This window comes from Cololabis saira, chromosome 19 (genome assembly GCF_033807715.1).
Source record: "Cololabis saira isolate AMF1-May2022 chromosome 19, fColSai1.1, whole genome shotgun sequence".
In the NCBI taxonomy this organism is placed as follows: Eukaryota; Metazoa; Chordata; class Actinopteri; order Beloniformes; family Belonidae; genus Cololabis; species Cololabis saira.
In genome coordinates this window covers 2159423-2172393 of record NC_084605.1, presented here as the reverse complement: position 1 = coordinate 2172393, position 12971 = coordinate 2159423, and the positions used below count along the sequence as shown (strand labels likewise).

At 43.6% G+C, this 12971-nt stretch overlaps 1 protein-coding gene across 1 annotated transcript; it reads right to left on the bottom strand.

Annotated features, from left to right (window-relative positions):
- Positions 1–440: 440 nt before the first annotated feature.
- LOC133419424 (NACHT, LRR and PYD domains-containing protein 8-like) lies at positions 441–12617 on the bottom strand. The gene is made up of 3 exons (XM_061708601.1): positions 12445–12617; positions 3057–3188; positions 441–543 (listed from the first exon to the last, which is right to left on the bottom strand). Exons 1-3 carry the CDS (start codon positions 12603–12605, stop codon positions 441–443), a joined length of 396 nt encoding a protein of 131 aa, XP_061564585.1. The 5' UTR covers positions 12606–12617.
- Positions 12618–12971: the final 354 nt, after the last annotated feature.

Genomic DNA, 12971 nt, shown 5'->3' with positions numbered 1-12971 from the left:
AGGACTTTGTGAGCAGAGAAAGAGTTTCAGGACAGGAGGACGTCTGTGTTTATTGAGCATTCAGGAAAGACATCTCTTCTCCAGTGATGGATCTGGAACTTGTGCAGAAAACTTTTGTCTGATTAAGAAACATGATTCATCAAGAACAGATGCATGATGGTACAAAAACGTACAAATCTGAGACTTACAGGGAAACTAGAACTAAATACTCATCAAAATATGGAAACTAATGGATGCTCCAGGGTTTAATGTAGTTTTGATAGAATTTGAATTCAAATATCCGTCTTTCTATGTAAATATTAAATGAAGGTGAAAGTTTATTGGAGCTGAGTTTTGATTTAAAAATTTGAACTTGTTTAAATGTCCCCCCCCCCCCCATATATGATAAATAAATGAACAATATCCATCATTTCTACGTTTTTAAGGAGACATCTCTTCATCTATTCCTCCCTCTCTCCCTCCTCCCCCTCCCCCTCCTGCCTGATAGTCTGCGCCGAACAGCTGGCTCCCACCCTCACGCGGATCTTCAACCGGTCCTTGGAGCTGTGTGAGGTGTCCTCATGCCTCAAACGCTCCACCATCATCCCAGTCCCCAAGAAACCCACCATCACAGGTCTAAATGACTACAGACCCATCGCCCTGACGTCTGTGGTCATGAAGACCTTTGAGCGGCTGGTGTTGAGCCACCTGAAGGACACCACAGGCTCCCTGCTCGACCCCCTGCAGTTTGCCTACCGGGCAATTAGGTCGGTGGATGACGCAGTCAACATAGGACTGCACCACATCCTGCGTCATCTCGACACCTCAGGGACTTATGCGAGGATCCTGTTTGTGGACTTCAGCTCGGCGTTCAACACGATCGCACCCGCAATCCTTCACCAGAAGCTCACCCAGCTCACCGTGCCTGCCCCCACCTGTCAGTGGATTACCAGCTTCCTGAGTGACAGGAGGCAGCAGGTGAGGCTGGGGAGCATCACATCCAGCACCCGTACCATCAGCACTGGCGCCCCCCAGGGGTGCGTCCTCTCGCCACTGCTCTTCTCCCTCTATACCAACGACTGCACCTCAGGGGACTCGTCTGTGAAGCTCCTGAAGTACGCGGACGACACCACCGTCATCGGCCTGATCCGGGAAGGTGACGAGTCCGCGTACAGACGGGAGGTGGAACAGCTGGTCCACTGGTGCGGTCGGAACCACCTGGAGCTGAACCCGCTCAAGACTGTGGAGTTGACAGTGGACTTCAGAAAAAACCGACCGCCACTCCCCCCCCTTACCATCCTCAACAGCACCGTCTCCTCCACAGACTCCTTCAAGTTCCTGGGGTCCACCATCTCCAGGGACCTGAAGTGGTCCACCCACATCACTTTCGTCAGGAAGAAGCTCAGCAGAGGTTGTACTTCCTGCGGCAGCTCAGGAAGTTCAACCTGCCACAGCAGCTGTTGATCACGTTCTACACTACCATCATACAGTCTGTTCTCTGCTCTTCCATCACTGTCTGGTTTGGATCAGCCACACAACTGGACAGGCACAGACTGCAACGGACAATCAGGTCTGCAGAGAGTATAGTTGGGACTAACCTCCCATCTATCCAGGACCTGTACCGGTCCAGGAACAGGAAACGGGCAGGTAACATCTCTGTAGACCCCTCACACCCAGGACCAGGACCAGGACCAGACCCCTCACACCCGGGACACAGTCTGTTCCAACTCCTCCCCTCTGGACGGCGCTACAGAGCTCTGTACGCTAAAACCTCCAGACACAGGGCCAGTTTCTTCCCGCAAGCGGTTGCTCTGATGAACTCTCACAAATAACAGTCTCAGAGTAACCAAACACGTGCAATAAAAAAAAAGAAAAATCATCTAGCACCCTCTTTAATAATCATGTCTGCCTCACTCTGCTGCACCTCTCATTTTTGTATTTCTTTTGTATGATTTTTTTGTATTTTTTGTATAATTTGTCTGTTAAAATTGTAAATAGGTTATACTTATTCTAATTCTATTCAGAACTGTCCTTCTCACTACCTCAAACTGCTGCACCTTTAAAATGTTTATACTGTACATAGAAATACCACATTTGTTTATTGTTTATTGTTTATTTTTAATACCAAAGAGCGAAATTACCGGAGTCAAATTCCTTGATGGACAATGTTCGAACCTGGCCAATAAAGCTGATTCTGAAAATCAATCTGTATATATTTGTGTGTTTAGGAGATTTTCTCTGAAAAAGTTGATTGAGTGACGACATAGTTTAAACACAAAGTTTCTGATGTTCTTGTTGGATGTTTTGTTGCTGATGAAGGAAACTCATCGTCTAGACAGCAGCTTTATTTCAGCTTTCTTACTTCAACACACATGTATTTATATTTAGTTTAAACACTGAAAACCATGAAAAGACATTATTTGTTGCACCTTATGTCTTGATGTCACCTGGATGAAATGATCTGAACAGAAATATTAAGGAATAATATTAAAATCACAGAAAAATATGTTTTTCCATGTTTAGAGTTTTATATTTGGTAAACTTGTATTTGTTGAAATGAAATTTAATGGTAGTCAAAGGAAGTCAACGTTGGTTTGACTGATTTCAGCCACAGTAAGAAGTTATTTAGTAAATGAGCTCTGTAACCCATATATTGGACGACTACACATTCAGTCTGTCCACTATTGTCTGTCAGACTCTCTAAGTTTATTAACATCTGGATGACATTTTTGAACGTATTAGCTGTTAAGTAAACTCATGTTTCTGAAGATGTTTTATTCAAGGTTCAGACACATCTCTGGTTCTTCATTGGTTCCTGTCTGACACATTCAAATGTTTAGTTTCATGTCATAAATCAGAAGAGGAACTTTCAGAATAAACAAAGTGTTAGTGGACTAAAGCAGAGAAGAAGAACTCAGAGCAGTCAGATGGTCAGTGTGGATCAGCAGGAGATCAGCCTGATGTCTGCAGGTTAGTGTCAACACAACTTTCACATCAGATTCATCTGAACACACAACTAAAACATGTCTGACCTCAGAGTCTCCAGTCTGCAGTCTGGACTCTCCAGGAATCCAGACAGATGTTTCACTCCTGAATTCTGCAGGTTGTAGTTCTCACTCATGTCCAGATGTTTCAGATGGGAGGGGTTGGACTTCAGAGCTGAGACCAGAGAAGAACAGCTGATCTTTGACATCCTGCAGCTCTTCAACCTGAATAAAGAATAAAATATGTGAGCTGAACCACCAGGGTGCAGGTTCCAACAGTCCAACAGAACCAGTGAAAAACTTCTTCATCAATATTCATGACATCATGCTGCTGCTCCAATAAAGACGTAGTGACTTCAGCTCTGCAGCTCTGCAGCTCCACCAGTGGATCCATCCATACAAACTCATGTTGTGCAGCCAAATGATTCAAGTTTCTACACAAACAAACTGTCCGGAGGAATTCTGGGACAAATGTTGACTTATTAATTTGTATGAAGAGAAAATGAAGCATTTGTTTGAATGTCAGAGACACAAAAACATGATGAACTGATATCTAATATTTCATGCAGTAAAACTAGTTTTGAGTGTTAAACGAGCAGATAAACAACTTGTTATTGTAACATGTTGTGTTTGAATATCTCAGTCAGTACAAACGTTAGAATCTTAGTGTTTGCACAGAAGCAGGGCTGGACTCGTTACCATGGAGATCTCTGGTGTGCAGCTAACCTGGTCTGGACCAGAATAACAAGCAGGACTTCTTCATCCTGCTGCTCCATCTGATCAGTCAGCTGTCACTCTGATCAATCAATAATTTCATCAATACTTATTCATCATTTATGTCCGTTTGTTTCATCATTTTTATCATCATCATTTTACAGATAAGTTAAAATTATTTTTTTTAATTCAAGATCTTTTTATTAAAATTTTCACAAAGTAAAAAAGGTGAAATGCTGAATGTCAATTACAAATATTTTGAGTAGGCATGGGCATGTTAATCATAGCATACACCAGTGTACAAAATATAAAAAACAATTAAACAGTATGAAAAAATATAAAATAGTAACAAAAACAAACTACAGACCAAACTAATCCCTCCCATGTCACTGCCAGATTACTAATCACAATATGAGGTCACTCTAACATCAAAAGCCTGCACTAGGAATACAAAATAAATATGAAGTATAGTTCACAGGGTCTGGAATGCTTCTAGAAAAGGTCCCCACACTTTCTGGAACTTATTTGATTGCTGAAGCGAGTATCTAATTTTCTCCAGTTTTAAGCAGGACATGATGTCTTCCAGCCATTGTGCACGAGTAGGAGGGAAGGGATCCTTCCACCTGAACAGAATTGCCCGACGAGCCAAAAGGGAGGCAAAAGACAAAGTGTGCCCCTGTGCAGTGGTTAACTTCCTTCCTCCCTCCATGACCCCAAACAGGGCAGTCAGTGGGTTTGGTTCTAATCTGATTTTAAACACCAGAGAGAGAGTATGAAAGACTTCCATCCAGTATTTGTTTAGACATGGGCAGGACCAGTACATGTGGATGAGAGAGGCTTCTGCTACTTTACATCTTACACAGTATGGACTAATATCTGGGTACATGGAGGATAACTTTGCTTTGGAAATATGAGCCCTGTGTACCACTTTAAACTGAATTAAGCAGTGACGTGCGCACAGGGAGGTTGTATTAACCAGTTTGAGTATGGACTCCCAGGTATCCTCTGATAAGGGAAGCCCCAAGTCCTGCTCCCATGCTGCTTTGAGTTTATCTGTAGGGGCACTCCTAAGATCCAGCAACATGCCATAGAAAGACGAAATGAGCCCCTTTTTGAATGGGTCTGTGGCAAGAACTTTGTCAACTGTGGTCAAGCCTATCGATGCACCAGGGCTGGGTGTCTGGGAAAGAACAAAATGTCTAGCCTGAAGATACCTAAAGAAATGTGATTTTGGAAGGCTGAATTTACTACTTAACTGCTCAAAAGATGCCACGGTGCCGTCCATGAACATATCTCTAAAACGATTCATACCCCTCCTGTGCCATTCCTGGAAGGTGGGGTCCTCAAGGGATGGTTTGAAAGAGTGATTTGATGCAATGGGGCTAAGAAGAGAGAAGCTGTGAAAACCAAAAAACTTCCTAAATTGGGCCCAAATTCTAAGAGAATGTTTAACCACTGGGTTTTTGATTGATTTAAGTGAAGGAAGTGGAAGTGAGGAGCCGAGTAGGGCAGGAATTGACAGGTCATCAGTTGGATGTAACTCCATCGCCACCCAGTCAGGGCGGTCAGCGCCGTCGCAGTAGAAGGACCAGAATGCAAGGCAGCGCAGGTTAGCAGCCCAATAATAATAACGAAAGTTTGGGAGGGCCAGACCACCTGCAGACTTAATTTTTTGAAGATAATTTTTGTTCAAACGTGGCCGTTTACCCCGCCATAGGTATGAAGATATAACTGAGTCAAGGGACTGAAAAAAAGAACCAGGAATAAAGAGTGGTAAGGTCTGGAAAAGGTACAAAAATTTAGGTAAAATGGTCATTTTAACTGAATTGATGCGACCCACAAGAGACATTGACAGGGGTGACCATTGTGTAAGGGTTTGTTTGGTCTCATTTAACAATGAGATAAGATTCTCTTGGAGCAGGTCTTTGTGTTTCCTTGTCACAGATATGCCTAAATAGGAGAATTTGTCATTTACGATTTTAAAGGGAAAATTGGAAAGGTCTAAAGCATGCGATTCGAGATTGGTAGGGAAAAGCTCACTTTTGCTGAGATTCAGTTTATAGCCTGAGAGTTTCCCAAACTGACTGAGAAGTGACAGCGCAGGGGGTAATGAGGCCAGAGGGTGAGAGATGAAAAGCAAGAGGTCATCGGCATAAAGCGAGACCTTATGTTCCCTGCCACCTCTCCAGATACCGGACACATCCTCACAAGATCGGAGCGCTGTGGCAAGCGGTTCGATAGCCATGTCAAAAAGCATGGGACTAAGGGGGCACCCCTGACGGGTTCCACGATGCAGATTAAATGGTTTTGACCGTTGAGAGTTAGTACGAATTGAGGCTGTTGGGTGTAAATAGAGAAGTTTAATCCACAGAGCAAAGTTCGGACCAAAACCAAACCTGTCCAGCACAGCAAAGAGATAATCCCATTGGACGCGATCAAATGCTTTCTCCGCATCCAGAGAGACAACGCATTCAGGGATAGCCTCAGAGGCAGAGTAGATAATATTGAACAGTCGCCTTGTGTTGAAGTAAGACTGCCTACCTTTAATGAAGCCAGTTTGGTCTTCAGATATAATTGTGGGGAGGGCATTCTCCAGCCTATGGGCTAGGACTTTAGCTAGGATTTTAGCATCTGTGTTTAAGAGGGAGATGGGCCTGTAGGAGGCGCATTCAGCAGGATCCTTCCCTTTTTTAGCTATGAGGGTGATGCAGGCCTCCGAAAAAGAAGGAGGGAGGGAACCGTGGCTGAAGGATTCTGAAAGAACTGTAGATAGCAATGGGGAAAGCAGAGTAGAAAATTTCTTTAGAAATTCCGCCGGGAAGCCATCAGGGCCAGGGGCCTCATCTATAAAGCTTGCTTGCGCAGAAAAAGCGCCTGAAAGTTGCGGAAGCCACCTTCTACGCAAAGTCTCGGATCTAAAAAGAAAAAACTAACCGAAAAATCTGCGTATCTTTACGGCAACCCTCACCCTCCCGTAAGAGTTTACTTAAGACACGGGGAACTGGCGACGCAGGCTGAAAGGTGGTGAAATGAAGTCAGATTCATGTATGGGGGGGGGGGGGGGTCATGGCTGCCGCTCCGAGCCCACTACTCCACGCTGAAGAGGAAAAAAGAAATTGTTCTGATTAAAATAAGGAAAGTTGGACTATATAACAATTGCGTTCATAAGGATAAAGTTTTAAAAAAAATAAAAATTAAAGAAATATTCCCTTCTCCCCGTGTGTGTCTGCCTGTCATGCACGGGTACGTGCGCTCATGTTGTTACAGCCGGAATTATGGTTCTGCGTCACACCAACGCAGAGCCTACGCCGTAGGGTCCGGCGTATGGTGCGCGTCGCCGCGTACCCTACGCCGTAGGCTCTGCGTTGGTGTAACGCGGAACCATAAATCAGCCTAGAGCAGCTCTGAGGGGAGACGGGAGGGAGGAGGGGGAGCTGGGGCTGCCGGGCCGCCGTCCCGAGTGTCTTGATGATTTGCTGATCCTACCGTTAGTTTTTAAACTGTAAAAAGTGGGGGGGGGGACAAATACATGATTTTGAAAAGACGGGGGGACATGTCCCCCCTGTTGCGCCGGGGAACTCACGGCGTTTAGCGCAGCAACGGCGTGCTGCCACTCACTCGCTTTATTTTATTGTATAGCCTACTATTTATATACTTATTCTAACTTTTACTGTGACCACCAAATAATGTGGTTTTCCTGTCCTCCACATCATATCTAGGTCTCCGTGAAAGTCAGTGTCACGGTGGCTGCTACTTCTCATTCATTCTGACGCCAAACCATGGATCTGCGCCTAACAGGCTGCAGAAAGCCACTGCGCATGCTCAGCAGGCTCATCCATATGCATTTCTGGGCGTGATAGGAGGCGGATTCAGCTACGCAACCTTCCAGCTGGACTGCGTGGAAGTCTGCGTGCACATGGTTTTATTGATCCGGATTTTTTTTTGCGCACGGCATTTTCGGCTTTTGAGAGTACGTGCACTTTTAGTATGAATCCTACGCACTCCATTTTAAATGAGGCCCCAGGACATTTACCCGACTGCAGTGAAGAAATGGCTCGAGTAATTTCCATCAGGGATATCGGTTCTTCTAATGTCTTCCTTAGATCTGGTGAAAGACTGGGAATACTAAGACTATTTAAAAAGTCCGCAATCTCATCTCGATCAGTCTGAGATTCCGAGGTGTATAGCTGGGTATAAAAGTCCCTGAATGCTTCATTTATGAGTAAGTGGTCTGTAGTTACATGGCCATTTGGTAATCGAATCTTAGAAATATTTTGTTTAGCCTTAGAGCCTTTAAGTTGGTTGGCTAATAATTTGTCAGATTTGTCTCCATAAACATAAAACCTGGTTTTACTTTTCAGAAGTGACTGTTCAATTGGGTGAGTGGTAAGCAGGTCAAATTTAGTTTTAAGTTCTAGCCGCTTTTTGTAAAGATCTGGGGATTTAGTCCGAGAATATTCTTCATCGACCTCTTTGATTTGGCGGGCAAGGTCTGATCGCTCCCTATAAGATTTTTGCCTCACCCTAGCAGTGTAGGATATAATCTGTCCCCGGAGATAAGCCTTGAGGGAATCCCAGACAGTTAGACTAGACATTCCTGGAGTCATATTCGTGTATAGGAAAAAGGCTATTTCCGTTTCCATTGATTTAACAAAATTTGTGTCCGACAGCAGAGTTGAATTGAATCGCCACTGTCTGTCTCTCTGAGGTAGGTCAGGAAGGGACATGGTTAAAACCACAGGAGCGTGGTCGGAAATGACAATGCTCTGATAAGCACAGGAATGAACCAGGGGAATCAGTTGATTATCAATAAAAAAATAATCAATCCTCGAGTATGTGTGGTGCACTTTTGAGAAAAAGGAGTATTCTCTGTCACATGGATGTAAAGAACGCCACACATCACAAACACCGTAGTCAGAAAGGAACGCCTGAATAAGACGGGCTGACTTACTTGCTGTGCCGGGGTTGGTAGAGGATCGGTCTAGGACTGGGTCGAGCCAGCAATTAAAATCACCACCCAGTATGAGAGAATATGTATTAAGGTCAGGGAGCAGTGAAAACAGTCGTTCAAAAAAGACTGCATCAACTGAATTAGGGGCATAAACGTTCACAAGTACGACCAATGTATTGAATAATTTCCCAGAAACGATCACGTAGCGACCAAACTTGTCAGAAATCACATTGTGCTGCTCAAATGAAACATCCTGACTGATCAGAACTGAAACTCCTCGGGCCTTAGCTTGAAAGGAGGAGTGAAATCTCTGCCCTGACCACCTCGGGAACAGGCGGCTATTATCAGAACTGCGAATATGAGTTTCTTGTAGAAAGGCTATTTCTGTTTTAAGGTGTTTTAGATGTGAGAAGATCCTTTTCCTCTTAACAGGGTGATTCAGACCCTTAACATTCCAGCTCACCAACTTCAAGTATCTACTCATAATATCTAAGAAGAAAAATTAGGTGTGCACAATGACCTAGGCAAAAAAAAAGAAAACGGAAAGGAGGTTGAATGTGACCCACATTAAGTAATGAGTTGAAAAGAGTTAATGCAAAGTTTCTGGCAGTGACATATCCCCCCGACCCACCCACCCCAACTAAGACAGCTGCTATAGAAAAATAAAAAAAAAGCAGCAAGCTCTTCAAAACAAACAAAGTGCAATAACGCATCTTCCTATCCTACACACTAATAGCTTTTGCTCCCGTATCATGGGTGTATACATATTAGCACCTTAAAACGTGTAGATATAAATAAAAAAAAGAAATACCCTCTCAAATCTTGACCTGTAAGTCCCGATATGAGCCCAGAAATATTTGTACAAAAATATAAAATATAAAACATCCGACTTAAGCAGCGTAAAAGTAAGGTTAACAGCTTACAATTATTACAAAACTTATAGGTAAATCGGAAAAGCTTTTTTTTTTTTTTTTTCTCTCCCTCTTCACCACTTATTTTTCCCCTTCCCTCAAATAGCCAAAAATAACTGCAAATTAATAATATTTGCAAAGGGGCAGTCCAACTAACAACAGAGAAAATACTGGTTGTCGCGGGGTTACTCACCCTCCCCTCAGGAATGATGTGACTCACGTAAAAAAAAAAAAAAAGAGAGAGAAAAAAAAGTCAGTCCGTGAGCGTCAGTGAGCCGCACCGGGCTGCAGGCGGAGCCGTGACAGCCTCCAACAGTCCCGTTACGGCGGGTTTGAAGCTTTGCTGCGACTCGTGATGAATTTGCGCGCCTCATCCACAGAGCCGATCCACTTCCTGGCCCCCCCGGACAGCGTGAGCCGGAGCCGGGCGGGGAAGAGCAGAGCCGGCCTCAGACCCAGCTGGTAGAGCTCCGACATGACTCCGCTGTATTCCGCTCGTTGGCTGGCAACTTCGGGGCTGTAATCCTCCAGGACCCGGATGGGCTGGCCGCGATATTCCAACTTTCCTCTCCGGCGCGCTTCCCTCACGAGGATATCTTTCGTCTGGTACCGGTGAAGGCGGATGATGACTGGACGCGGTCTCTGTCCCGGGGCCGGCTTGGCGGCGAGCGAGCGGTGCGCTCTGTCTATCTCTGGCGGTGACGGCAGCGTATCGTTCCCGAACACCTCACACAGCAGCTTGGAGAAGAAAGCCGCCGGAGACCCGCTCTCGGTCGACTCCGGTAAGCCCAGGATACGGATGTTCTGCCTTCTGCTCCGGCTTTCCAAATCCACCACCTTGGCCTTCAGCCGAGCATTAACATCCCGTAGAGTCGAGCAGATGCCTTCAAGGTCCGTAACTCGCTGGCTGAGGTCTTCTGTGGCGAGTTCAAGGGACGAAACACGTTGGCCATGGTCCTCGACCGCGAGCCGCGTTTGGTCGAGTTTGGAGTCGAGCTGACTGAAAGTATTTTTGAACTCGGCGGCCAGGGCAGCGCGGTGTTCCTCCAGCAACGTGGTAATGGCCGCCAGGGTTAAGACAGCGCCAGCGTCGTCCTTCTTGCCCGACTTGCCGCTCTTCGAAGCCATCTCGGAGGTAAGTGGGCTCGTTCGAGACAAAAAAAAAGAAAAACAGCAACAGGGAATCCTTTTTAAAGGAAAAAGTTTGAAAGTTTGAGGGCTTGGTGGTTTAAAAAGTTTGGCACTCACGGGAGCACTCACGAAACACGTCTACTCCATCTGCTCACCAACCGGAAGCCAGATAAGTTAAAATTCAGCATCATCTTCATCATTTTACATGCTCCATACAGATGAGAATTAGAAAGGTGATGGACTTTATGAAGGCTGATGTTCATATTGATGTCACACATGTGATCAATAATCTGCGTATATTTCTCTTCAGTATTATTGACTTGATGATCAGAAAAGTCTGAGTTTGTGCTGATTTCAATAAAGTCAGTGATGAGGACGACAGTCTAGACCATGTAAAGTCCATTCATGTCACGTGTTTCTGTCCCAATAACACGTCTGTTTGTAAATGATGTTTTGGACGATAAAGTTTTCATTCCTAGAAGGACTTTGTGAGCAGAGAAAGAGTTTCAGGACAGGAGGACGTCTGTGTTTATTCAGCATTCATGAAAGACATCTCTTCTCCAGTGATGTATCTGGAACTTGTGCAGAAAACTTTTGTCTGATTAAGAAATTTGATTCATCAAGAACAGATGCATGATGGTACAAAAACATACAAATCTGAACCTTTACAGGGAAACTAGAACCAAATACTCATCAAAATATGGAAACTAATTGATGCTCCAGGGTTTAATGTAGTTTTTTTTTACGTCAGAAACAGTTTTGATAGAATTTGAATTCAAATATCCGTCTTTTTATGTATATATTAAATTAAGGTAAAAGTTTATTGGAGCTGAGTTTTGATGTAAAAATTTGAACTTGCTTAAATGTTATTTTTTCCTCCATCAATGATGAATAAATGAACAATATCCATCATTTCTACGTTTTTAAGGAGACATCTCTTCATCAATTTGTACATATTTGTCTGTTTAAGAGATTTTCTCTGAAAACGTTGATTGAGTGACGACATAGTTTAAACACAAAGTTTCTGATGTTCTTGTTGGATGTTTTGTTGCTGATGAAGGAAACTCATCGTCTAGACAGCAGCTTTATTTCAGCTTTCTTACTTCAACACACATGTATTTATATTTAGTTTTACACACTGAAAACCATAAAAAGACATTATTTGTTGCACCTTATGTCTTGATGTCACCTGGATGAAATGATCTTAACAGAAATATTAAGGAATAATATTAAAAACACAGAAAAATATGTTTGTCCATGTTTAGAGTTTTACATTTGGTAAACGTGTATTTGTTGAAATTAAATGTAATGGGAGTCAAAGGAAGTCAACGTTGGTTTGACTGATTTCATCCACGGTAAGAAGTTATTTAGTAAATTATCTCTGTAACTCATATATTGGACGACTACACATTCAGTCTGTCCACTATTGTCTGTCAGACTCTCTAAGTTTATTAACATCTGGATGACATTTTTGAACATATTAGCTGTTCAGTTAACTCATGTTTCTGAAGATGTTTTATTCCAGGTTCAGACACATCTCTGGTTCTTCATTTGTTCCTGTCTGACACATTCAAATGTTTAGTTTTATGTCATAAATCAGAAGAGGAACTGTCAGAAGAAACAAAGTGTTAGTGGACTAAAGCAGAGAAGAAGAACTCAGAGCAGTCAGATGGTCAGTGTGGATCAGCAGGAGATCAGCCTGATGTCTGCAGGTTAGTGTCAACACAACTTTCACATCAGATTCATCTGAACACACAAATAAAACATGTCTGACCTCAGAGTCTCCAGTCTGCAGTCTGGACTCTCCAGAAATCCACACAGATGTTTCACTCCTGAATTCTGCAGGTTCTGGTTCCCACTCAGGTCCAGAAGTTTCAGATGGGAGGGGTTGGACTTCAGAGCTGAGACCAGAGAAGAACAGCTGATCTCTGACATCCTGCAGTTCTCCAACCTGAATAAAGAATAAAATATGTGAGCTGAACCACCAGGATGCAGGTTCCAACAGTCCAACAGAACCAGTGAAAAAGAGCTTCATCAATATTCATGACATCATGCTGCTGCTCCAATAAAGACGTAGTGACTTCAGCTCTGCAGCTCTGCAGCTCCACCAGTGGATCCATCCATACAAACTCATGTTGTGCAGCCAAATGATTCAAGTTTCCACACTAACAAACATGTCAGGAGCAATTCTAGGACAAATGTTGACTTATTCATTTGTATGAAGAGAAAATGAAGCATTTGTTTGAATGTCAGAAGAACTGATGTCTAATACTTCATGTAGTACATATTTTGTGGACCATT